This window comes from Populus trichocarpa, chromosome 18 (assembly GCF_000002775.5).
Source record: "Populus trichocarpa isolate Nisqually-1 chromosome 18, P.trichocarpa_v4.1, whole genome shotgun sequence".
Taxonomy (NCBI): domain Eukaryota; kingdom Viridiplantae; phylum Streptophyta; class Magnoliopsida; order Malpighiales; family Salicaceae; genus Populus; species Populus trichocarpa.
Window position 1 is genome coordinate 9,120,279 of NC_037302.2, and position 23,382 is coordinate 9,143,660.

Consider the following 23,382-nt stretch of genomic DNA (forward strand, 5'->3'; position numbering starts at 1 on the left):
ACATACACCCCTTCCTTTAGAAATGATCGATCAAGAATTGATTGGTTATCTGTTTTAAAAACGAAACTCCGGGGTCGTGTCGAGGTTGTTTAGGATGAGAACGAAGACACAAGTGTGCGAGATGATGTCTTTCAAGTTAGTGAGTTCGTTGAACCATATTGAGTTGCTCATTCGATTGACTTAGAAGAAAATTCAAATTTTCGCGTTTTCGATGATAGTCTTGTTGATGTTGATGCAGAGGAGTTCAATGTTGTTCTGAGCTCCAGCAGACAAGCACATATTGATGAAGATGATGATCATGATGACGATATCCATATTGAAGATTGCGATGGAGCTGATGACGATTCAATTGATGAAGAAGAAGAAGAAAATTCTGACTAACTATCAAAACACAAAAATGTAAAGAATTTTTTATAATGTAATATTATGGATGAAATTTTGTACCATAAAATATTTATTTTATAATTGTTCACTGTTGTTTTTTATGTTGTGTGGGCAATTTGCAATTTAAGTGTTTGCAGGAAAGATAAATAGGCAATACAAACACAATTTGTCATGCATTGTGCACATCACCGACGGATCTACAAACGGACTAAGTCCGTCAGTATTTTACAAAGAGTTGTAAAATATTTATTGCATATGCCACAATCACCGACATCCCTACAGATGGACTTAGTCCGTCGGTATTTCATAGAGAGTTGTAAAATATTTACTGCATATGCCACAATCACTAACATCCCTACAGACGGACTTAGTCCGTCGGTATTTCATAGAGAGTTGTAAAATATTTACTGCATATGCCACAATCACTGACATCTCTACAAACAGAATAATTCTGTCGGTATTTTCAAGATGATGGGAATTGTTTGCCTCCTATGTCAGTGCAGCCCACAATTACCGACGGACTCACCGATAAAATGTAAATTCCAAAGCACGAGTAATTAATGCATCTCTGACCGCATGTACTTTACTTCACAGTACCGACGGACTGTGAAAATTCTAAAGGTTTATTTAGAAATTTTAGTGCGAAATTTAAAATTTTATCGACGAATTGTGAAAATTCACTGACGGAATAATTAAAAATAATATTATTTAATAGTTTGTTGGTGATTCCATCGAAAAAATTACAGTATAACTCCCACCGAGAGCCCCTTCAGTTCATTTTTTTCTCTCCTTCGTTTAATCTCATCCGTTTTTTTTCTCTCATCCATTTCAAAACTCTTGTTTTTTTCTTGTAATCTCTAGTTCTATCTTCAACAAATTAAAAGGTATGTATTGTGATTCAATATACTTAATGATTTTCTTTTTTTCATCTTTTATTTGTTTTATTAACAATATATTTTTGTTTTGTTTTTTATTTTTTTGTATTGTACGTAGATAAAGTCTAGAAATAAACACACTATTAAGGTAAACATTTTTCATTCCTAAAGTCTATAGTTTTTTTTTTTATTTGTTGTCTATTTTATTGTTCATATTGCCATAATAATTGAATATTTTGTTGGATTTTAATTGTTATTGTTGAATTTTCCTTGTAAATGTTAATTGAATATATAGGATTAAATTTAATTATTTTATCTCAATTTTACTCTATTAATGCATAATAAAGTGTTTGATTGTTTCCATGAATTTTAATTGTTATTGATGAATTTATATAGATGTTAGTTAAATATATAGAATTAAATTTTATTTTTTTCTTTATTTTATTGTTAAATTTGTATAGATGTTAGGTTATATATAAGATTTTTTTCTTTATTTTACAGTTAGAAACATTTTATTGTCATTTTGAAAATGAGATGAAATTGAAAAATATAAAATTTTCGGTATATATAAAATAGAATCAACTGGTTTATGGCATATATATTGTCAATATTTGTAGGTTTGAAAATTTTGTGTAGTCTCCAGTATAGGGGAGGTGCTACCAAATGTTTTTTAAATAATCAAATTTGATTATGTAATTATTCGTTCAATCTGTATAGATGCGTAGAACGAAATCAACAGCATGTCATGAGCATATGGTCGCAGCTAGTTCTTCTAGCAATGAGGATGACTTGTCCTTATGTGTCGATCAAGAAGAGGCACCTGCGCCAACTTGCGATGCTGCCTCCTCCACATGGTTCCACAGCGTAAAAGCGATGTGCCTTCACAGCGATGTCAATTCATCGCAAGTATGAGGCACATTGGAAGGATGACTTTTTAATGTAAGTTTTTTGTGGTTTTAGTTATTTTTTTTACTTATAACATAATTTGTGAAGAACTAATTCATTTTATTTGTTTTCAGGTTCACAAACATTGAAGCCTCCCGAGTAATAACATCGGTGTTTAAATCGTCGATGGAGATTCCATTATTTTAATGGAGTCAGATTTCCAGACATCCTGAATGGAGACCTTATATCGATGCATGATTTCAAAGATTTGAGGTTGGTGTTAACTTCTAATTTTATTTATTTTTAATAAATTATTATTTTTATTTTAAATAAATTATTTATTCACGGAACAAATTCGAGTGGGATAGTGCGCATGACAATGTTGTGAGGAGAGTGTGGGAGAACCATGTGGCAACTAGGTAACATTGAAAACAATATGATATTTTTTAAAATATATATATATATATATATATATATATATATATATATATATATATATGTTTTAAAATCTAATTTGTCATTAACTTATATAAAATTCGTTGATGGAAGTAGGTTACGTAACTTTTGGTATGAAGCGCAGAAAAAAGCCAAAAAATACGCCAGAGATAACGGTCTACAAGGCTGGAATGATGTGGCGATTTAAAGGGATTTTAGGTTGCCATACATCCCAGAGGATATATGGGCGCAATATATCCAGCACGTGATGTCTGAGCGGTTCACACGACGCTCACAGTCTGGTGCCGACAATCAAAACTGACAAATTCATGGCTCGGTGACCACGCATACTGGCGGCTCTGTTTCGTTCACTGCACATGCGAAGCGAATGGCAAGATTAATTTTAATGAAATCTATCATTAATTAATTTATTGTTATTTATAAATATATTTAACTTGCAACATTTTTTTCTTACAGGCTACATCTCTTAGACGTGAGCCGAGCCCAATGGAGCTGTTTGTGGAGACGCACGTGTGGAGTAAAGACCACCAAAGAGGGGTGCAACAATTCGTCGACAACCACGCTCAACACTTTGTGTATGTTCGTTCTACCATTTTATTTTGTAAGTTATTATTTTCTTGAATTGAATATGATGATTTCTTTTTTAATTTTTAGGAGACATATAACAGCCAGTTGAGGGAGAGATACGAGGACGATCCTTCGACCCACTTGGATAAAAACTGAAATTGAAATACAAAAAACAAAAAGAACAAACATGTACTTTTTTATAGGAGAGAGAAAATAAAGGGGGAAATGATCATCGGCAACAAAGCGTCCATCATCCGTCGTCATGTGCCACACCAAGAGAAAAATGACATAGTGGCGCTTTCAATAACATGACGGAAGGGTAGATTTGTCACCATAAGATGACGTATGTGCCACCCAAACGATGCAAACATCACCCACTTGTTGGCACGTAATGAGTGCATGCCAGCAGTTTTTTTGAATAAAAAAACTAATTACCCAACATAAAAGGACAAAAATGTCCTCCGTGAGTTTATAAATTACAAAACAAAAATTGTGTGAAAGGACACAAAAGGCCCTAAACTCACGCCTTATTTTTGTCTTTTTAAAGGCAAAGATGTCTTTTTACTATATTCTAAAAAATAAAAATAAAAAAAAACCCTTAGTCAACGTACCGTGCTAAATGTTTTTTACTCTAGGGGTAAATAAGTCATTTTCTATTTAAAAAATATAAAAGATAAATATACCCTCTAACAATCTTTTAATGACCAAACAACTAGATGAACAAAAGTCATGATCGACCAAGGAGAAGCCATTGATCATAAGAGTTTGGATGTGCGAGAAGAACTAGAAAGCCTAATTCTATTTAGAGATGGAGTTTTTAATACCATAACTAATTGGAAGTCACAAATTAGCTTAGAATTCACATAGGTATTAATAGAGAAAAAGTTTAGTTTGCATTAGGATTCAATAAAGTTCCCTTATTTGATATCAATATTTGTATAGGATTAGAATTATATTTTTAGATAGGATTTAAACTTTTCACTAATATATACAGGGTAATATAACTACTATAATGATACCAAGCCCTATATATGCAATTTCAATTTAATTTATCTTTCTTTAGTACTTTTATTTGTTGTTTTCTTTATTGCTTTTCCGGTGCTTTTTATTTCTTTTCTTGCAATTTCTTTTTTTCTTTAAACATCTTTTTCCTTCTACGTGTGGTGGTGGACTAAACAAATAACCTTTATATTTGGGAATGCGGTATAAACCGCGTTCCCTCAAAATTTGTAATAAAAAAATTTGCTTAAAATGAAAAAAAAAATTATGTTTTCTGATCGTTTTGATGTGCTGATGTTAAAAGTAATTTTTAAAAAATAAAAAAACTTTATTTTGATGCATTTCTAAACGAAAAAACACTTTGAACCGCCACCGCTACCACAATCCCAAACACACTAATGTCATGAAGTTGTTTTTATTTTGCTCATTAGTCTTGCATGTGAGTGTTTGTGTTAATGAATTCTTTCATGTTCGTTCAATAAGCATATAGTACAATTGGAAGGGGGAGATATAATATTTTTTTTTCATGTTAAAACTTGAAAAAGTATTAATAGTTTGTCATCCAAAAAAAATGAGAAGGTGGGTCCAAGGATATTCATTATTCATAGTTTTGATGAATCAAACCATTAATTAGTTATTAATCAGTCCCTTGAGTTTTTGTTGATATAGATTCATTATTATTTATATAATCTAAGGATAATTGATATGTCTTGCACAAAACGTATTCAATATTAGTCTTAGGTGTTAAGTTAGTGCAACTCAAATCTTTTTAGAAACTAATTTAACTCTTGAAACTAACTTAAAACAACCCTGAAAATTTAGCCCTAAAATACCTTGAAATATTTTGTGTTCTCGCCTAAAAAGTCTAAGACCTCTAGTAAACTAGATGGCCATAGCGCACACAATTTCTAAGGCCTCTAATGAACAATACGGCAAGTGGTAAACCAAATAAACCATGTTCGGATACAATATCTCTAGACAAATAGTATATACTAGATGATTTTCTCCTTGTACACTTGCATGAGCTGAAAATTCTCTTTTTCACATATGCAAAAGTGTGCAAGAGTTGAACCTATCTTGTTTCTTGCATCAAGATTTGAGTTACCTTACCAATATTTGAATTTAAAATGACCTTTTCATCTTTCTACCATCTAGGACAGACAAACAAGCAAGACAATTATTTTAAATACTTCATGCTGACACTCTTAACATCATGTGGTTTGAACCATCCAGAACACCAAACTTCCTATAATTTGAAAAGTTCGACCTCCTCGCTCTATTTCTAAACGGCTAGTAAGTCATATTTTTCTGTAACTAGGTATTTCCTTTCATCTTTACAACTTGATGCAATACTCTTTCTACTTTGCCCATACCTTTGATTATTTTCATATGGGTTGCACCCCACACAACACTTTACCTAAAAGAGTTGGATAATATCCTTACAAAAGACTTGAGATTTTTATATTGTAATCTAACCGTTTGAGTATTCAGTTGTGAGTTTGTGAACTCGTGTGTTAGGTTTCAATCTTAATCCTGTGAAAAAGACCGTGTAGGGATTCGAACTTGAGCCCATGAAAAGGTCATGAATCATGGATCAAACATTTAGCATCCACGTCCAACACTGCTAACTTCGAGAGGTGAAGGAAAGCTTCCACCACGGAAACTCCTAATGCAGATTGCTCTCAAAGAACTGCCAGGAAAATTCGTCAAAAGAGAGATGCCAAAAATTTCACACAAAAAAATCACCTCAGCTATATATAGAAAATAGAGAGATATGCCGAAAAAATTTACAAAGATGTCTCTCTTTACAGGTTACAAGAAAGAATACCCTTAATTTATCTTGGAAAATGCAAATGCCACCCCAGTGTGAAAACGAGCATGTGTTTGTGAACAAGAGGCGCATGTAGGCAACAAAGCTGTACAGTGAGCTATACAAAACGGTATGTGATGCTGTGTAAATTACTTGGTCAATACCTCCACTTGAGTGCTATATAAGCTGATCTTGATTTCCATTTGAATCAGAAGGGCTTGGAGCACGTGGTCTTCCTTGAGGAGGTTGTGGAGGAGCTGCAAGGGCATAAGTCAGTCTTGATGAAGAATTCTCAATGAGACCTGCAACTCCTGCTGCGGCCGACTGGGCACTTGAAGGAAGGAAGAGATCATGTTTCTGGTCTTTATAAGCACTCCAAACCTGCAAAATGGACAGAACCACCAGCAATATTTTTATCTCACCAGAAAGTACCGGCTTAAAGACATCATGCACTAAATTTAATTGCAGGGGCAGCTAAATTGCATCTCTTCATGAATAAAATGCACCATAATGCCCAAGAAAGTTTGGGATAATGAATGATTGAAATCTTATGAATAAGACACTTGAAGGTATCCACAAACCAGGAGATACATCGCCAAAAAAAAGGAACTGGGAAAAAAAAAAAAAAAACATGTTAGTACTTACATCAGAAGCATTTAATATCTCACGCACTTTATTGCAGTGTGCTCCTTCTGTTGCAAAAGCATGCAAAACCTAGACCAAGATAAGTCATATCACAAAATTTTAGAAATCAAAGGAAAAGGCATGAAAAGAAAAGGCTCTCTTTCATAGATATCTTCATAATTATATCTGCCAAGGTTTACAATATCTAAGAACTACCAGCAACAACGAAGCATCATCCAGCTGGGTCTTTTCATGTGACCCAACTTCTATTCTTTTGTAATGAAGCAACCATATTTTGAAGTAAGAATATAGAGATTTAGAACATCTAAACAGAATCCAAAAATACATGGGTGGTATTTAGTAAATGACATAGGAGATTCAATAAAATTAATTGGCAAGTATTGAGATGAAAAATAATAATTTAGAAGAACATCAACCAAAAAGCCTTCCAGGAGGACAGGAGAAAATAAGAATTATGATCATGAACATTTTAACCTCAATTGCTAGCACTCTGCCAATAGATGCTTCAGATTCATTCCACTTCATCTGAGAGCACAGTCCATTTCTTCCCCCAGCCCTCCAGTCAAGAAGCCCGAGAAGTACATCAACAAGACCAACCCTGAATTATTAAAGCAATTTATTCTGACATCAGAAAGATATTTTTGGAGATATTTTTGGAACTTCTATATAATCAGTGAGGCATTTTATAAAAGTTCAGTATCTGCAAAAGAAAGTCTTGATCCAACTACCAATGTTGAAACCAATTCTTTTCCCCAAATTTTAGAAGATTCATATGATAATTGCATCTCAAAAAATATGTTGTCATCAGCCTTTTAACTTTACAAAGGGGAGGGGGATTGAAAGCCAAAGTCCTTACTCCTCCTCCCCTTAGTAATTATTCTTTTTTCATATATTTTGGAATAAATTTGATGTCTTCCCATTGCATCCTCCTGAAATTAGATCCAACAAGATGTCTAATTCTGGAGTCATCTTTTCTACATTGCACAGGCTTACAAGTGAATTCTGAAACCATGGAACATAAAACTATTTCTAAATTCAACAGCTGCACAATAATAGAAATTGTGGTTTATGCTGTTCACAATTTTACTATAATTCACAAGCATGAAACACACAAGCACATATCTGCCAAAGTTTGGATCTCATTCCAGTGGAAACACGGAAAGATTATGGATTGATTAACAGATCTTATACCTCCAGTTAAAAAGAAAAGGGAGAAAAGAAATTAACTTACTTAAGTCCTTGTGCAACCAGAGCGTCCCGGGCACGATTCCCAGCAGCCACAACACGTTTTAATGTCTCAAGAGCAAGTATGCTTCCACCTTGCCATCCTATAGCTTTCATCAAAAGTGGGACAACCTGGATACCAAATATTAACAGATAAACAGGGATCCAGAATAGGTAATTATAATGGAGCAGTAACATATTGAGACATGAACAAAAATGAGACATTTATGTACATGTACAAGCTCAGATAACCACAAATAAGTGCAAAACGCATAAATATGCCAGCACAACTTATCAGGCACACCAAGCCAGGGGGGAAATAGGCATTGAACAGAATAATACTAGTATGAAAGTGGAAACAGAAATGCTAAACATCCATTGGGATTTGCACGACTAAACTCCAAAATTCCCAAAGCCTTTAAACATGGGGAAAAAAATCCACATACACATGGATGCGGGACATAAATAAGGAATTTTGAATTTTGAGCCTGTTTGGTCCAAGCTGTAGCTATTGTGTTGTGATTGTCCTGTGAGATTAAATATATTAAATTATTTGGTAATAAATATTGCATCGTGCTTGGACTAAAATCACTTAACTGTTTGATAATCTATTATTAAGAGGGGGAAAAAAACCATTAATGATGGAACTCAATTTTAAAATCTTTTTAAGAAATAAAAATAGGTTACATGGAAATGCAAATTCTTTCATCGACAAAAAAAAATATAAAAAATATAAGGAAAAAAAAAAGAAACAAGAATTATATAATTATGATTTTTTAAATAAATAGAAATACTATATAATTGAATTAAGGTGTGTGCACTGTATAGTATTTTTGTTAATAAGATTTTTTTAAGGTTATTTGTATCTTTAAATAAAATAAGAGAGCCTTCCATCCAAACAAGCATCACTTCCAAAGCTTTTTTCAAGTGAAAGTCAATACGTCTTTAAGTGGAACCACCTTCTACTTCTAATGGTCAAGCAATAAAGTATTAAAATCCCTATCAAACACTTATTTGGCCCTTTTGATTGCTTTGCTTATAAGCAAAGCAGGTAAAAGCTATGGCAACAAGAGGCCAAACAAGTTCTTCATTTGTTGTTCAAGATGCAGTAACTTCAATGATTAAACTAGAGAATTTTTTGGAATTTATTATCATTAAAGATAATATTTATCAGGATTCTTAATTCCTAGATGGTCTGGGTAACTATGGTTTCTTGGTGTCTATATAATATCCAAATTTTGTGTATAACTAGCAGACCACGAGTAAAACGAGTTAAGGGATAGTTGAGAATTGTTTCTTCTATCTGCTTCTGACCCTCTTCTATAGAGCTTTCTTTATGTTTTTCTGCCCTCTTCTATAGGGTTTTCTACCTCTTATTCAGTTATTCCTCTCCTATAGGGAATTCTTCAATCTTTTATCTCCATTCTTAACTTGATCTACATCATGCACTTTCAGAATAGGGGGGAAATAATGAGCAACACAAAATTGGCATCTCAATATTTCAGGAATTGTAAACAGTGATAGAGTGCTGCTCAACTGCACATTCAGCAGACCTTTAGCATGACAAGGACTTGCACTACAAGAATCAGTTTTATACCAGAAGCATTTAATCAATGTCTGTGTGCTTAGCCAAAGAAAGAGAAGAGAGAACCAAATGATTTGCCTCAAGAAACCAACTTAATTTAACCTATCTGAAGACAAGAATATTACACTCAACTGCACATTAAGCACACCATAGCATGACAAGGACTTGCACTATGAGAATCAGTTTTATAAACATTAAATCAATGCTGTGTGTTAGCTAAAGAAAGAAGAAAGAACTAATGATTTTCCTCAAGAAACCAACTTTACTAACTATCAGAAAAGAGAATGTTACAAAATGTACCTGAGGAGTTCCTACACTAGTTGCTGCCATAGCTTCAGCACAAGTTGTACTCGCTGCAAGTTGATGAAGAACACGCAAACAACTGAGGCGCACTCGTTCTTGAAGAGTTTGAGCGGGCGGACTTGATCCGTCATCAGATTCATATGCTTTGTCTGCATAGTTGCCATTTTTCACCTCATCCGATGCCATTGTTTCTCTTCTTCCTTCATATGCCACAGCAGCCACAAGTTTTGGCACATATCCCAGATATCCAACATGATCAGCAAGTGCAGGGTGCACTCGCAGTAGTGAAACCAAAGCAGCAGAAAGAAGCAAAGGAAGCTCGGGATCAACAGTTTGTGTGTCGTAATGAGTGGCAGCAATGGATGACAAATATTGATCAAGTAACCCTTCCAAGAATCTCTTAGGATTTCTAAGAGGGAATTTGGGATCCTTCAAGAACAGCCTGACATAGATTCCACCAACCTGCATGACCATGAAACTGTGAATTTCCCGCAGAATATGCAGTCAGTATAATATGGAGATGGCATCTATCACATGGTACCTGTGGCTCATCTCTCATTTCTTGCTGTCCCGAAGCCTGCTCAGGTACATCCCAATCAACAAGACGACCTTTCATCTGCTCACGGTACAAGTCTGATGCCATAGTAGCAATTTGTGCAGACAAAGATGACGCCATTGCTGGTGTCCATACAAGCTCTGGAGTCTCTGTTGTCTGCTCTAAAGCAGATACAACTGCCTCACCAGGGCCATCCCTGATAACTGCAACAAGGCCATCTGGAAGAAACCTTGCCAGTGTTATAGCAACTCTAGGCCCATGCATTGGCTGCCCAACAAGCTTCCCCAATAAGGAAGCTGCTGCTGCTCTCTGTTGTAAGGGAATATCTTCTGCACACCATAATTTATATAATCAATGAAATGTGACTTCAAAATAAACAAACAAGTGGGTGTAAGAAAAAAATCATTACTTTGCAAAGGCAACAGAAGTTCAAGAATGTACACCACTCCACCATGTTTGGCAGCTGCCCAAGCAAGTTCTGGAGTGCTTGCCAAAGCATATAGAACATGAAGAGCCCCTTCACGGCAACTTGGAGCATAGTGTAGCATTTCTAGTAAGAGAAGAAGGCTAGATCCATCTGCAACCATAGCCTCCAAGCAAGGAGCATATGTTGTCAAAAGAGACAGCACAGCCAGGCAAAGTTGAGGGATATTGCTTTTTGATGCAATAGGAACAGAAAAGCACCCAAAGAGAGGAAATAGCTTCTCTTTGGAAGAGAATATAGACGCCAAATTTGGATAACTTGTCAGTATGTTCTGTCAGTTAAGAGAGAGTCAGGCACAAATGATTAATAACAACCATAACATAAAAGTCAATAATGTACCTTTAGTGAAGTCAATCCAAATTGAAAGTTCTTAACCAGATCCAATTCTCCTTTATCTGTAGATTTTCCATCAGAGACTGCCATTGAATCATCAGTTACAAGTTGTCCATTCACTAATACATCTGAAGTATCACTTATAACCTCAGGTGTTTGAGGGGATGAGCTGCTTGGATTAAGAATATTCTGAACATCTGAATCTTTAGAAAATTGATTATTCACTAGAAAAGATATGAAATCAATTAGAGCAACACAGAATGCTTCTGGTTCACTAATCTCAAAGTCTGGCTGATCATTATAAACTCTCAAGTAAACATTGCCAACAAATAATTCTTTGGACAGTGCCTCGTATAAAAAGGCATGTGAATCTTTCACGTCGTATGAACCATCAGGACCCTGGCTTGCACGTTGCTGATCCACAAATTTCAGCAGCTCTGCCCGAGTTGTAGAGTTCCAGATAATCTAAACCACAGAGGTTTAATAAATAAATAAATATTGATCATAGGAAACAGAATAAGAAAAAAAAAAAAAACTTCACCCGAAACTACAACAAAAAAAAAGCAGCAAACAAGCTTAATGTATATGCTACATGTTAAACATGAATTTAACTTTGAAGCATTGTTTAGGCCATTAATTAACAGTAATCATTCATATTATCATCTCATCAGAACCACCCTTAACTCCACAGGGCCTTTGTGACCTGGCATGATGAATGGAGGCAAACTGATGGGAGGAAGAAAATCATTAGCAATCAATTAAAACCATTTACTACTAAAACTCTGCTGCCTTGATTTGATAATTGGTAGCAACTCATGTGGGAATAGGGAAATGCAAGATACAAAGGATTCAAATCCCGACAGCGAAATAACTAGTTACACATGCAATTCCGTTGTAGAAATGCAAAGGCAGGTATTGCAGATATAAAATGTTCTTCTAGATACAACAAACAAGTTCTGGTATTTTCATCCTTCAAATTAAATCACAATAATTATCTCTCCAGGAAAAAGATAAATATCACGATGACACGAAGTCATGAATAGACACAAAGAAAACCCTAAAAGTTGGATTATAAATCATCTTTGTGTTGCATCTTTCATTATTCTATAGCATAACTCCTCTCCATGATACCAAACAAAGAACTATGAAAAATGTTGATGACAAAGAGGCAAGGGATTGAAAAAAGCTGTAAATTGGTTGGTAAACAAGTTGAAACCAAACAGCAAGCAAGCCTCAATCCCAAACAAGTTGAAGCCAAAGCAAGATCTCAACAAATTAAAATAACAAAATTCCCAAGTTATCAAATAAAAGAAATAAATAATAATGCCTAAATATTCTTTAGAACATTCATAACTCTGAACATTTCTTTTCCTTAAAAACTGACACCAATTACCTCTGGAGACTCCAAGTTTGTGTTTAATTTGATCAATAAGTCTTTTGGTAATTGATCTTTCAGCATGCTTGCGAGCTTAGGAGTTAGCAAAGCTCTGAGGGCATCAGCAGCAGTTGCATTATAAGGCGTTGAGCTCCCTTCTGTGCACAAACCACTAAGCCTTGACAAAGCCTGGGATGCTCTAACAGCATGCATATTTTTTGCAATTTGAACACTAGAACCTACACCAAGTGACTCTGTCTTATCAGAGTCCTCAGCAGTTGAGTCATACTGAAGCAACAATGGAAAAAGGTACCTAAAAAGAAACCAATTTGACATATAAGAATGTATACTTTAACATTTCAATGTTTAAAATGAATACATTAGTGGCATGAACAGTAAAAGCCATATCACCCCTCATTCAGTTTTTATTTTTTCTTTTTGGTTGACTGAAAAACAAACCCTCAATTCAGTTAAAAAGACAGGGAATTGGCCATCTGATATCAGGATCTATCTTATTAGCTTGACAGTCTCCTTTAAATCCCTCTTACAAAAATAAGTCTAGTTCCATCCTTCTTTTTTCAACCCCACAATATTTAATGCATAGTGACAACTAGAATCAGGTTCATCATGCAGCACAGTGATCAGATGACTTCGATGATTATTATGTAGATGAAAAATTGTATAGTAACTTATCATCTGATACAAAAACTAGAAACAAGAGAGTTCCACCACAGAATTCTAACAGAATGTTGGAAGTGGATTTGGTAACAACAAATGGAGAAATTTAATCAAGTGAAGCAAGGAATTCAGCATGTAGAACCAAATTAAACATCATTATAATCCATAAAGTTTTTTTTTTTTTTTTTTTTTTTTTTTGGGGGGGGGGGGGGGGGGGCCAAGGGGGTTAGGTCAAAAGATAGTGAAATTAAAAGCAAAAATAGTGATATTGCCATTTAATTAGTATGACATGGAAAACAACCTTCCTGGGGTGCTCATCAGGGACGCATGATTAAAAAAATAGAATGATCAATGCACGTCACAAGCAGGAAAATCAAGAGAAGGGATAAAGTAAAAATAAAATCAGATAGTATAGCTCAAGAAATTTATATATTAAAGGGTGCCAGCAAGTGAAAATAAATATCCAGTCAAGTTGCAGAAGTGTAAGGTGTGTGTGTGTGTGTGTGTACTTGAAAAGCGAAGCAATAGTTCAGAAAAATGAAGGAGATGACATACCAAAGCACGCCAGCCCTTAACAAGGCATCCTGTAATTCAGAGGACACGGAAACATGGGCGATAGTCTGGAGCGCAGCATCCACAGCTTCAGGTACAAGCTCAAGTTCAGTGCAGTGCACAATATCCTCTACTAGTCCAGAAAATTGAAGCATCTCAGCTCTGGCACTCTCAAACCGACTCAAGACAGAAAAGGTCCGCATCACATTTGTAACAATAATAGCAGATGGTTCACTTGCAGGAGTAGTTGGCTGTACTACAAACATGCAACGGCAGAGAAGAGTTGCAACAAGTTGTATCCCACCATCCCTTACAAGCTCCTCACCATTTAATGAAGAGGAAGCACACCTAAATATCCAGTAGTAGTAGAAAGAAGTAATGCTAGTCAAAATCTCTTCATAAGTCTATTAGAAGCAATTCAAGAAACAGTAAAAAATGCAACTGGGATATTTACGTCAGCCAAATAAGCTCTGATGCTGCAACAAGTAAAGGAGCTCTATCAGCAGAAAGGAAATTGTTATCATCTTGGTCCACTGTAACAGCATTAAGCAACATGGGGTAGCCAGCATATTTAAAAGGCTCCAGCACATCTCCATATCGTCTGTATAAAATACATTGTCCCTTCAATAAAAGTAGTAATCTCCAAGGCTGGGGACCTTGCAACCCTTGCATTGTGGCCTATAAACAGTAAAATAAGTCAAAGCTAATTGGCAGACTAAACAGTGAGCTGTGATTGAACTGATCGCCAAATAGCAGGGAAAACATCGTGGAACAAAGCAGCGTAATATGTGTGAACCATTCATATAAAGTTGCAAATTTCGGTGTACATGTGTGTGCAGACTAACTTAAATAAAAAAAAAAAAACCCTTCAAAAAAAATAAGGAAAAACAAAGCAAAGACACAAAAATGAATGATTTTGATCTTATGATTTAAAGATTTTAGTACAAATATAAATATTATAGGGAATCAACTCTTCAGTTGCTAAGTACTAGAACATGAAATATTCAGTTTGTTCATATAACATCAGTAATCTAAATGGTGCAATATTCACATTGTACAGTCATGCATAATAAAGTATTTTCTAGTTACAGTATACCTGAAGTCGCTCATAAGCTTTTTGCACAGCAAGAAACTTCTCCCTCCCCTCAGGATTTTTGTCAGGATGGTATTTCATTGCTAGTTTCCTATATTGCCTCTTGAGCTTTTCTTCATCAATGTTCTCAATCTGCTTTGTTATGTTAGTTGTGTCCTCAGAAGAATACTTCATTTTGGCTTCATCATTCGATACATCTTCCAGGGATATCTCTAATATTCTGCAAGCTTCCTCTTCTGAAATATCCATAGGTCTTCGTGTTAACTCTTCACGCCACATTACCAGTAATGACTGCAAAAACTCAACATGTTCAACAATTGGCCAATTCGGAAAGCGAATCTCATCACAGAGGTTCCGAAGGTAATAACGGTGACACCACATTTCATCCCTTAACTCTGGGTACGTCACTGGTGGCATTGGAGCATAGTCGTATAAAGAATGACAGTGCTGTGACAATTTATGGGGAAAATCGCCAAGATGTTGCAAAACCTGTAGAAGAAAAGTACAGGATAAATGCAAGTTTTAAAATGTCCTCCATAAAGGTAGCCAACTGGAGACCTTGACATCAACAAAAAAGCAATGAGCTACACACTGTATTTGCCTCATTTGGAGTTTTAAAAATACCTGACAGATCAAATTTTCAGCACGCATTTTGTGAGTCCAGACAATCTCTGGTGTATCAGAATCAGAAACCATTGCTGCTGCAAATGCAGATGGACCACTACGCTCCAGTACATACAGCAAGGATTCGGGTAAAAGCCCACCCAACACACTGCGTTTTGCAAGAGGCAATGACGAGGAAACTGCAGCTTCTTCCCCACCATGGAATGCTTGATGGACATGAGTCGCATAAAAGAGTTGTGCGATGGAGAGGAGATTGGATCCAGGGTATGCCAGGCAAAAATAAAATGCACCAGTGCTGTAAAGACGTACCATTGCCTTGGGATTTCTGGTAACGATGGCCTTCAGCAAAGCTGCAGCAGCCTCCACAATACTCGGTTCCCCAGAAAGCATAGCCTTTATTCAGAAAAAAAAATAGGTATGGATAGTACAATTCACTCAAGCAGTAGCTAATGCAAGAGGCAATGCTTTCACTGATGAACATAAAATATCCATGGACATCAGATAAAATGATATAGAAGTTTGGTTTATCTTTGCTTTTTTCCTTTTTCTTTCTTTTTCTTTCTGGTGTGTCAAGACATAAACTCAAAGTACTACTTACTCCCTCTTCCATGCTTGGCACAGTGCCCGCAACAAGACTAAATGCCTACTGTACCATGCTTATAAAATGAAAACCGACATCAATTAACTTAGAAACATAAACCTTTAAATCAAATCTCAGGATAAAGGTATATTTATTGAAAATTTAACTGTTGAAGATAGAAAGAATGGGAAAAAAGACAAATGACCTCTTTGTTCTTTATCATACACATGCATCTCTAAAACGTGTTCCGCTAGTCTAAAGACTCGGAAACTAAAAAAACAAGCATGCCAATCCAATCAAATATTCTCAGTATTAATAACCCTCCAAATGCATCAAAGATGGTAGGCTATACCAGCAAGAACTCAACATTCAGGGATAAAAAGATAGCTCTGAAAATTACCTGTGCAATATGAGGAAGGCAGCGGGGACTAGACAAGATCCGCTTAACCCTTGGGGTTGGAGTAACTATTTCTCCAGCATCATCTAGATCTGAATGAGCAGATACCATGAAATGTAATATGGATAATGCTGCATCCCCTACCTGGATACAGTATCCACCAATTATCAGGTAACAATAAGAATATAATATATGAGGGAAAAACATGTGCCAAGTGCGAATTGATGGAAAGAAAAATAGGCAAAATCTTTTTTATGCATGAATGTTGCATATGCATGTCCTTTCATTTTTGAAAGATTTATGACCAAGAGAAACAAAAAAGGGATCAGGTAAAATCAGTGTAATGCAAGCAGCAGTTATCTAGCTTCCCTTCATATGCACCCTAATCAAAAAATAGGGATGGTAATTCAGCACCACAGGCTATATTTCATGAATGCAACAAAATCTGTCAGTTTTAAATGATTGTGATACTCATTTGTAAGCACCAAATTTACTAAAACATGCACACCTGCGCCCTCAATTAAGCCCTCAAAATTGTCATTCCAAAACAAATAATTTCAAATGCTATTTTACAACTAATACAAAGAAACTGAGCAATTAGGGGTTAAATGCATGGAAGAATTTGACCAAATAAGTACTCAACAGCCAAACAAGAAAGCAACATAGAACATTGTTCATTTTAATATTGAGGTAGAAACAAAAGCAAAACAACAGCAACCACAATGAAGATCCCCATCAATCCCACACCGGAAATAACACCTACCTGAAATGACGTGAGGACAGGAACACGAGTAGCTAATACCCAACGAAGTTCACGGATATCACGCAATTTCTTCCACTCTAACATACCAGATGCCCAGCACTTAGTTGACCAATCAATGTCTTTCTTCGACCAGCACCTTCTAATAGCATCCTTCTCCAAGGGTCCAATTTCTGTGCCATTGTTGTCAATATACATCCATTCTTTAAGTGGCTCCATGAAAGCGGTAGCAGCTAATAAATTAGATTGTAAAGGAATAGAAGTCCTTTCTGAAGCTTCATGAACCACTGTCAGAAGATCAACAGCCAAAACACAACCCCCAACCAAAACACAAGCCTCCACATTAGATAAAACCTTCATTAAAACCTGCACATGTATTAGACATAGATAACCAATTATTTTTTGGATAAATGCCAGTCTCAGATTCTGCCCCCGCCCCTCTCAAAGAAAGGAAACAAAATTCTCTCAACACCGAAAACCAAACAAACATGGAAGCAGAAGCAGTCATCCCAAGTTGATCCAATGATAGTTATTGGTACTAAATCATCTGAGGAACATAGATGACAAGATGAACTAGCAAATAGCATTACCTAAACTCATACAACTTAACAAATACAAAAATCAATCATAATATACCTTTAGAAGAAGAAGAAGACGGTGCCTCAAAGCTCTGTCATCTGTTCTATCCAAGAGAACTGTAACATGGGCAGTACCCTCAAAAGAACCTATAGTACTGAAATGCTGTTCATAGACAATTGCCATTGCTCTTGCACAAAGCTCCCTAACTGAAGAGCCTCCCCCTCCCCCAAAACCATCTAATCTTCCCATATCACACCAATCATCAGATGCACCCAATTCATCAGGAACAGTGCCATCTACTGTAAGTCCTATGTCTGCATCACATAAGAACCGATGGTAGAGTGCCCTAAAGAAAGCAACTGGATCACGCAGTGGAAAATCCTGAGCCCTGGCATTGCTGCTACTGTCAAGCAGCAAACGCAGATAATATTGTCCTACACAAACTTCTTTGGACAAACTAGGATAACTGACAGAAAACTCAGTATAGTTCCAAGATATCTGTGGTGTGCTATCTTGCCCAGCCATCACATCTGCTGTCACACCTCCTGGAATAATATCCTCAGATCGCGCCTTCTCAGCATCTAGTTTATTAACCTCAGCCTTCAATGCCTCCCTCAGCTCTTGCCTTGTGCGCTCATTCCAGATTAAATCAGCACGATTATGATCGAGGCTAAAAGCTCGCCAAAATTCATGCCAATTACAAAGCAGCTGACCAGAACCCACAGGTGTATTCTTCACAACAACCTGTGCAGGAGCTGGAAGGTCTGTATTCTGAACACCAGGCCCACATGAATCAGAGTCAACTGAATTTGAGGCATTTGGTTCTGACTCCTCGTGCATATTGGTCATCCGTGCATCTGCTGAAGCAATGATAGGTGAATGATCATTTTGCGGATATCCTGTAGAGGCAACATCATTAGTCAAATTTTCAATGGCATGAGCAGCTGATGACTGTCCAGAATTTGCATCTAGAGAAGATTTTTTATAGTTATCTGATCCTCTTAAAGCTCCAGCATTTATCTGCCTCACGGGATCACCAACTTCATAATTATTAACAGGAGGCAAGGAATGCTCTTGAGAGGCAATTCCTCTCCCAGCACGACCTTTCCTCTGCTGAAGTAAACGCCTCTGTCTTCTACTGATCAATGTTCCTTCTCGATTGTCTTCTTCAAGTTGAGCTCCATCAGATCGTGTGTGCAGATAAGCAACATGGCCAGGAGGCAAAACTCTGGATAATAGATCCAGAGCTGGTTGATAGGAATCTGCCCAAAGAGCAACAAGCTGTCGACTAACTTCACGTCGCTCACCTGCAGGACTGAAAAATGCATGTGATAAGTGCCTCAGTAAAGCACCATCACGTAAAGCAGCATCACGCATAGACTCTGCTGCAATTGCATCCTCTTCTGCAATTGTGCGCATGATCACAGCAACTATTTCCCTTACACTTTCAGCAGGATGCCCAAACAATGAAAATAAGCGCCGGCGCAAACCAGCTACTTGGCGCAACAATTCAACAAAAACTGTGTATTGAGTAGTTTCACCATGTGGTTCGCATATCATGGCCTCGAGAACTTCAACAACAGCCATTGACAGTAGAGGTGATATAGACATAGGTTTCAATCTGTTGACGAGGATGACAACATAACCATTATGAGCAAACAAAACAGATTTTGCATGCATTATAGTGGCATGTTTCTCTCCTTTAGAATCTGCTAATAAACTTGCATCTCCAGTGCCACCACCGATGAGAGCTGTGACCAGCCCTGCAGCTTCAGCAGCAACGCCCTCAGAACCATTTCTAAGTAAACCCATTATTCTTCCAACAGCAGCAGGAAAAGACATCACATGTGAAGCTGCACTTCTTGAAGCCAATAATCTACGTAAACAAGCAATGAAACCCATCACTGTTGCAGCTGCTTTAGAAGAAGGTGGAGGCAACGGAGGAGACTCTGGAGGAAGATTTGGTGTAGCTGGAAGCATTGTGATCAAGGCCATCAAAGTTACCTCATGCACATCAATGTTAATAGGAACACCACTATATGGAATACAAGCATTGAACTCCCTTATTCTACGCCACAATTTAGCTCTTGAACCAGGAATTGAACCACCTTCAGCTACAGCATCTTTAGCAGCTGCGGCTAAGTGTTTCAAATGCAAGGATGTACTTTCCACATCAGCAATTTGACGTTGTGACCTTGATAGTAAATGGACCCTCCCACAAGGTGGATCAATACGATGACCAGGCATTGTCAGCCTTGGTAATACAGTTACTGGGCGCTGTCCCTGCACAAGTATACTCAAAAGATCAACCACAGCACCACATTAAACTTTCCTGTTGAATGCGCATGCCACTGATAAGCTTGAAAGTTTATCAAATTGGAATCATGCATATAAACTTTTACACTAAGTAACCTATCCACATCCAACAGGAACAAATACCTACTTCTGTTTGCAACACATCCCGAACTGCAGCTAGTAAGCTATCCCGAGACGTGCTTGCATAGACCTGTAGCCATGAAACACACATTAGGAACTTTCCACCAAGAGCACATAAAATTTCAAAAGGAAGTCAAGCAATGCTCACATGGATGGGGCACCCATCATTGAACTCAATGGCAAACATTTGGGGCTCCTCAGCAAATCGTACAAGGGAACTTACAGCAGACAAAGGACGAACAATAACAACCTGAACGCATCTAATGAAGATATTCAGCATTTGATACAATTCTATCAAGTATGACATACTTTTATACCACCATGCACATGCACTTAAATGTGAAATAAAACCCACTCATTTGGTGCAAATTGTTAACAGCTGATGCATAAGACCAACCTTAATGGATGTACAAATTATCAGCATTGCCCACAACACCTCACTCAAATTGTAGTTAAGATTTTTCATCAACTTACTTCATAGTTATCATGGCGCCTTTCAACGAGTGAACCCTTTGTTAAAATGAGCTGGCGAGAGACAGCATCGCCATGCTCTCCAAGTCCCCCTTTTGGACCAACTCCCAAACTCAATCCAGGAACATTTAAAGTTCCATGAGCAGCAGAACGCAACCTTGTCACAGACCAATGCCCAAATGGGGTCTCCTTTTCTCCAACTGCTTCTTTTGCTATAATTTGAAAATAAAGAGACATAGATAAATTAAGAGAAACAACAAAGAAAAAACAGATGAAGAAATCATAGACATGAAAAAAAGGTAATGGTGTATTTTTAATAATGAGATACCCCTTCGATTTAAATACTCTTCTGCACTCAGGGATTGAGAACTGTCCACAGATAGTGAGACGCCAACCGTGGACTTGGCAGTTTTAGTCTGCAAAAGCACACTCAATAAATGATCTCTGGTGTATTTCGCATCTTAATGAGAGGGAAGCTATGGAGCAAAAGGGATCTACACACAAGACACTGAAGCACTACAAATACATATAAGAATGAAATCATAAACTAATGTTCATACCAAGTTTGAAATAATTGCAGCATTCGTGGTTCCTGAAGCAGCTTGGAAAGCTTTGGATTTTCTGCCATATGAAGGGCAGAGAACAAAACCTCCATGATCACCACCTTTATTTCCATATGCATCAGCAAGAAGCATGATAGCTGGCGAACTCATGTCTCTAAAATCTAAACACCAGCGAAGGTCTCCAGATTTTAACTCAATTAGCTCAACTCCAACACAAGTAATTTTCATTTTCTGCATTTGAACAAAGAATAAAATATCCATATATTAAATCATAAAATTTCACAAACTAGCATATCAAAATTAGAAACTTGAGAACTCTAGATGAATATTTTGCTAGAAATCATATAAAGTAATCTTACATGAGTAATAGCTAAATACATACATGTGTGTGTGTGTGTGTGTGGGTGTGTGTGGTTGCTCAATCAAAATTGACGGAAAGAAAAGAGTGACTTACGAAAAGAACCCAGTCTTTAGGCTTTCTCCTGAGATGCAAAACCGGGAATTCAGCAACAGGAGCAAGCCTATTCCATCGAATCCGATGCAGCTCAGTCAAAATGCTAGCTCTAAACTTGGACGAAAACTTAATCGCCTTGAATTTACCTTTACCATCAGTCCTCACACTCAAATTAAACTCACTAGAATTCTCATCTCTTCCAATAATTGCCGAAGCGCTCTCGAAATCAGCGCCAGCGTCGTAAGAATTAGTTACGGAGAGCGTGTTCGGGTCTAAGGTGATAATCGAAACATTAGAAATACAAAGAATCCTCTTGTACCGCCCACGCCACGAATGTTTTACCACCAGGTAGCGTGCAAGGTACTCAGGCTCTTCTTGAAGAGGAGGGGTAGAGATGGAAGAAGAAGAAGAAGAAGAAGAAGCGGATTCCATAACCGGACGGTTGCGATCGTGGCGAGTGACGGATTGTTGTTGTTCTAGATAGTAGAGCGTGTGAGCGCGAGGGACATTGTTAGAGCGGAGAAAGAAGAATAGGCCCACGCCGGCTTCGGTGTGAGACCGGGACTGATTCGCACCCAGTTTAAGGCCGTGATTGCCGATTCGATTTTCCGATTGGATCGATCACCGATACTTTTACTGTACCTAACAAGAATTCTATTACCATGGAAACTTTTGTTAATTAAATCAGCTTTAGAATTTGAGGTTAGATCTCAAATTCTCAAAGTTGATTGAAGGATTTTTTTTTAATTTTTATTTTGACAGCTAGGAGGAAGAAGACGAGAAAGGAAGAAATGGAGCTCGTGCTTTGGTATTGTTTTGGAGAAACCTTATCTAGTCCCTTATCTATATGATTTTTATCATTTGGGTACCAATTCAAAACCTATTATCAATTAGGTCTCCAATCTTTTATATCTTTTTCAATTGAAAAATGATTTTCAATTTATAAACAAACTTTTCACCCCAAACATTTTTAAATCCTTGACATTATAATAGTGGTTATTTTTTAAAGTATTTTTTACTTGAAAATATATCAAAATAATATTTTTTTTATTTTTTAAAATTTATTTTTTACATCAAAACAATCTAAAAACACCAAAAAAAAATAAATTTAAATATTTTAAAAAAAAATTTAAAATACAAAAATAAATAAGCTCTTAAAAGTACTAATTAATAATAACGTGTAGGTAAGTCTTGGAAATGATAAATAATTGATTTTTTATGAAAATAAGTATATAATTTTACAACAATCTTAAATTTTATTAGTATAACATTACTCCTAATTTTCAATTAATAATGTTTGTTAATTCTTCATTTAATATTTTTTTATAAAATAAAGTACTTAATGTAGTTTTGTGGAATTTATTTAACATATTGATACTAGACTGAAAATGTTAAGTGACATTGTCAGGACCTAACTGATAAAAAGACTTTAGTTTGCGACTCAATTTTGAATAGGTATACAGATTAGAGACGAAATTTTAGGTTTACCTTTTCTTTTCGTCATCAAGTTATGGAATTATATTTTAAAAAGTATTTTATAAAAAATTAAGAATTTTTTTATTTATCAATATTTTTTATTTTTTTAATTATTTTGAAGTTGAAAATAATTTTAAAAAAATAAAAAATATTATTTTTATATATTTTTAAGTGAAAAGTATTTTAAAAAATAATAATATTCTAAAAAAACTAAAAGTAGAATAAGAATATATACTTG

At 36.2% G+C, this 23,382-nt stretch overlaps 1 protein-coding gene and 1 long non-coding RNA gene across 2 annotated transcripts in view; one reads left to right on the forward strand and one right to left on the reverse strand.

The window, feature by feature from the left end:
- Positions 1–13,371, forward strand: part of LOC127904711 (uncharacterized) — a 66,564-nt gene extending 53,193 nt beyond the window's left edge. Inside the window, exon 2 of the long non-coding RNA XR_008058068.1 lies at positions 13,331–13,371. This is a non-coding gene — a long non-coding RNA (uncharacterized LOC127904711). The remainder of the gene's footprint in view (positions 1–13,330) is intronic.
- LOC7476252 (dnaJ homolog subfamily C GRV2) lies at positions 5,894–22,440 on the reverse strand. Its single transcript, XM_052449031.1, has 22 exons — positions 21,669–22,440; positions 21,212–21,445; positions 20,980–21,067; positions 20,655–20,863; positions 20,329–20,430; positions 20,188–20,250; positions 17,802–20,027; positions 17,165–17,531; positions 16,409–16,545; positions 15,429–15,821; positions 14,808–15,293; positions 14,166–14,389; positions 13,715–14,059; positions 12,500–12,794; positions 11,113–11,571; positions 10,699–11,044; positions 10,275–10,618; positions 9,731–10,195; positions 7,853–7,977; positions 7,096–7,219; positions 6,622–6,690; positions 5,894–6,357 (listed from the first exon to the last, which is right to left on the reverse strand). Exons 1-22 carry the CDS (start codon positions 22,098–22,100, stop codon positions 6,154–6,156), a joined length of 7,737 nt encoding a protein of 2,578 aa, XP_052304991.1. The 5' UTR covers positions 22,101–22,440; the 3' UTR covers positions 5,894–6,153.
- Between the last annotated feature and the right edge of the window lie 942 nt (positions 22,441–23,382).